At 68.7% G+C, this 2,858-nt stretch overlaps 1 protein-coding gene across 1 annotated transcript; it reads left to right on the forward strand.

The window, feature by feature from the left end:
- The first annotated feature begins 276 nt into the window (after window positions 1–276).
- On the forward strand, window positions 277–2,397 carry ZBTB22 (zinc finger and BTB domain containing 22). Its single transcript, XM_026063969.1, has one exon. The coding sequence runs from the start codon at window positions 339–341 to the stop codon at window positions 2,061–2,063; it is 1,725 nt and encodes a 574-aa protein (XP_025919754.1). The 5' UTR covers window positions 277–338; the 3' UTR covers window positions 2,064–2,397.
- The last annotated feature ends 461 nt before the right edge of the window (window positions 2,398–2,858 follow it).

Consider the following 2,858-nt stretch of genomic DNA (forward strand, 5'->3'; position numbering starts at 1 on the left):
GCAGAGTTAAGGGTATTTTCCCAGGATTTTGGGCAGAGTTAAGGGTATTTTCCCATGGGCAGGGGCAGAGTTAAGGGTATTTTCCCACCATTCGGGGCAGAGTTAAGGATATTTTCGCTCCATTTTGGGCAGAGTTAAGGGTATTTTCCCAGGATTTTGGGTAGAGTTAAGGACATTTTCGCTCCATCTTAGGCAGAATTAAGGGCATTTTCCCACCAATTTGGGCAGAGTTGAAGCTCTTTTCCCACGGGCCTCCTCCCCACCACCACCCCACCCCACCTCTWACCCCCTCCCCCAACCACCACCACCTCCAGGAGCCCCCGGGCCGGGCCAACGCCATGGAGGCGCCTTGCGGCTCCGTGGTGCACGTGGACTTCCCGGAGATCACCAGCGCCTTGTTGGCCAACCTCAACCAGCAACGGGTGGAGGGCAAACTCTGCGACATCTCCATCCACGTTCAAGGCCGGGTTTTCCGAGCCCACCGGGCCGTGTTGGCCGCTTCGTCGCCCTACTTCCACGACCAGGTGCTCCTCAAGAACATGACGTCCATCGTGCTGCCCAGCGTCATGGACCCGGGCGCCTTCGAGACGGTGCTGGGCGCCGCYTACACGGGCCGCCTCACCATGGCCTCCGAGGAGATCGTCAACTTCCTCACGGTGGGCAGCGTCCTCCAGATGTGGCACATCGTGGACAAGTGCACCGAGCTGCTGCGCGAAGGGCGGGCCGCCCCGCCCGGYGGCCCTTCGTCGTCATCGTCATCCTCGTCGTCCTCGTTGTCCTCCACCCGAGCCCACTCGAGCCGCACCAGCGAGAACCAGTCGCCCAGCAGCAGCAACTACTTCAGCCCCCGCGAGACGGGCGACGGGGCCGAACCCGGCGGCAAGGGGACGGCGCGGGGACCTCYGGGCCCGGCCGAACGCGACGCTTCCGAAGGCGCCGACGACGAGGTCGTCTTCCAAGCGGAGAAGACGMCGCCGCCGCCGTCGTCCCGGCGGCCCTTCGGCGCCAAGTTCGCCCTCGAACCGGACGACGACGACGACGGAGGAGGACCGCGGCGCCCGCTCTACGTGCAGCCCAGCATCATGCCGCAGAAGCAGTGGGTCTACGTGAAGAAGGAGTGGCTCCAGGAGGACCTGGTGCTCACCTGCGAGGAGGACGAGGACCCCGTGGAGGCGGGCGGGCGGCCCGAGGCGCCGCTCAGCATCAGCGACGTGCGCACCCTGCGCCAACCACCCGGCGCCAAGCTGGAAGAGCAGGTCAACTTCTGCGAGTCGTCCGAGGACTTCGCGACGCCCTACGAGAGCTTGGAGGAGGCGCCGGGCGCCTTCGGCCCTCGTTCCCTCTTGCCCATGGACATGCAGGGCAACCAGATCCTGGTCTTCCCGCCTCAGGCGCCCGTGGAGCACGGCGCCGTGCAGTTGGCCGCCGGCTCGGGCGACGGCAACAAGATCTTCATGTGCCACTGCGGCAAGGCCTTCTCCCACAAGAGCATGAGGGACCGGCACGTCAACATGCACCTCAACCTGCGCCCCTTCGACTGCCCCGTCTGCAACAAGAAGTTCAAGATGAAGCACCACCTCACCGAGCACATGAAGACCCACACGGGCCTCAAGCCCTACCAGTGCGACGTGTGCGCCAAGAAGTTCATGTGGCGCGACAGCTTCATGCGTCACAAGGGCCACTGCGAGCGCCGGCACCGCCTGGCGCTGGCCGGCGCCACCGCCGCCGCCGCGGGTGCCACCGCCGTAGGTGGTTCCACCACCATGGGTGGTTCCGCCACCATGAGTGGTTCCACCATGAGTGGTTCCTCCATGGGTGGTTCCACCACCATGAGCGGTGCCTCCTCCATGGGTGGTTCCTCCATGGGCGGTTCCACCACCATGAGCGGTTCCACCACCATGAGTGGTTCCACCATGGGTGGTTCCACCGCCATGAGCGGTGCCACCACCGCGCTGGCCAAGAAGGAGCACGGGCTGGCGGCGCCCGAAGGTGACTGGGGGACCTTGCGGGAAGCGGGCGCCGGCGGCTCGCCCCGGGCCGAGCTGGCTTTCGCCAAGATGTGAGGACGGCCCCCGGACGCCTGGGCCCTCCTCCGCTCGCCCGGAGGAAGCGGTGGTCGGGGCTCGCCGGCGTTTGCGGCGCGTCCCCGGGAACGACCGGCACCGAGCCGGGAACTCGTCCCCGTCCTGTGGTCCCCGTCGTCGTCATCGTCGTCGTCGTCGCTGTCCCCTCCGGGTCGTCCCTGCGTCTGTCCGTGTCCCCTGTCTGTCCGTCCCTTCCCGTGTCCGACCCGTCACGGTACGACCAGCCTGGTGCTGCCCCGGATGCCTGGGTCCTCTCGCTGGCTTGGAGCCCCCGGACGCCTGGGCCCCTGGCTGCCMCCCCTCTCCCCGGACGCCTGGGTCCCCGGACGCCTGGGCCCCCGGCTGCCCCCTCCCCAGACACCTGGGTCCCTGGGTGTCCCCGGACGCCTGGGCCCCTGGGCGTCCCCCTTCCCCAGACACCTGGGTCCCTGGGTGTCCCCGGACGCCTGGGCCCCTGGCTGCCACCCCTCTCCCCGGACGCGTGGGTCCCCGGATGCCTGGGCCCCTGGGCGTCCCCCCTCCCCGGACACCTGGGTCCCTGGGTGTCCCCCTTCCCCAGACACCTGGGTCCCTGGGTGTCCCCGGACGCCTGGGCCCCTGGGCATTCCCCCTCCCCGGACACCTGGGTCCCTGGGTGTCCCCGGACGCCTGGGCCCCTGGGCATTCCCCCTCCCCGGACGCCTGGGCCCCCGGCTGCCCCCCCTGCCCAGAGGCCTGGGTCCCCGGACGCCTGGGCCCCTGGCTGCCCCCTCCCCGGACGCCTGGGCCCCTGGG

This window comes from Apteryx rowi, unplaced genomic scaffold (assembly GCF_003343035.1).
Source record: "Apteryx rowi isolate R43461 unplaced genomic scaffold, aptRow1 scaffold_2052, whole genome shotgun sequence".
NCBI lineage: Eukaryota > Metazoa > Chordata > Aves > Apterygiformes > Apterygidae > Apteryx > Apteryx rowi.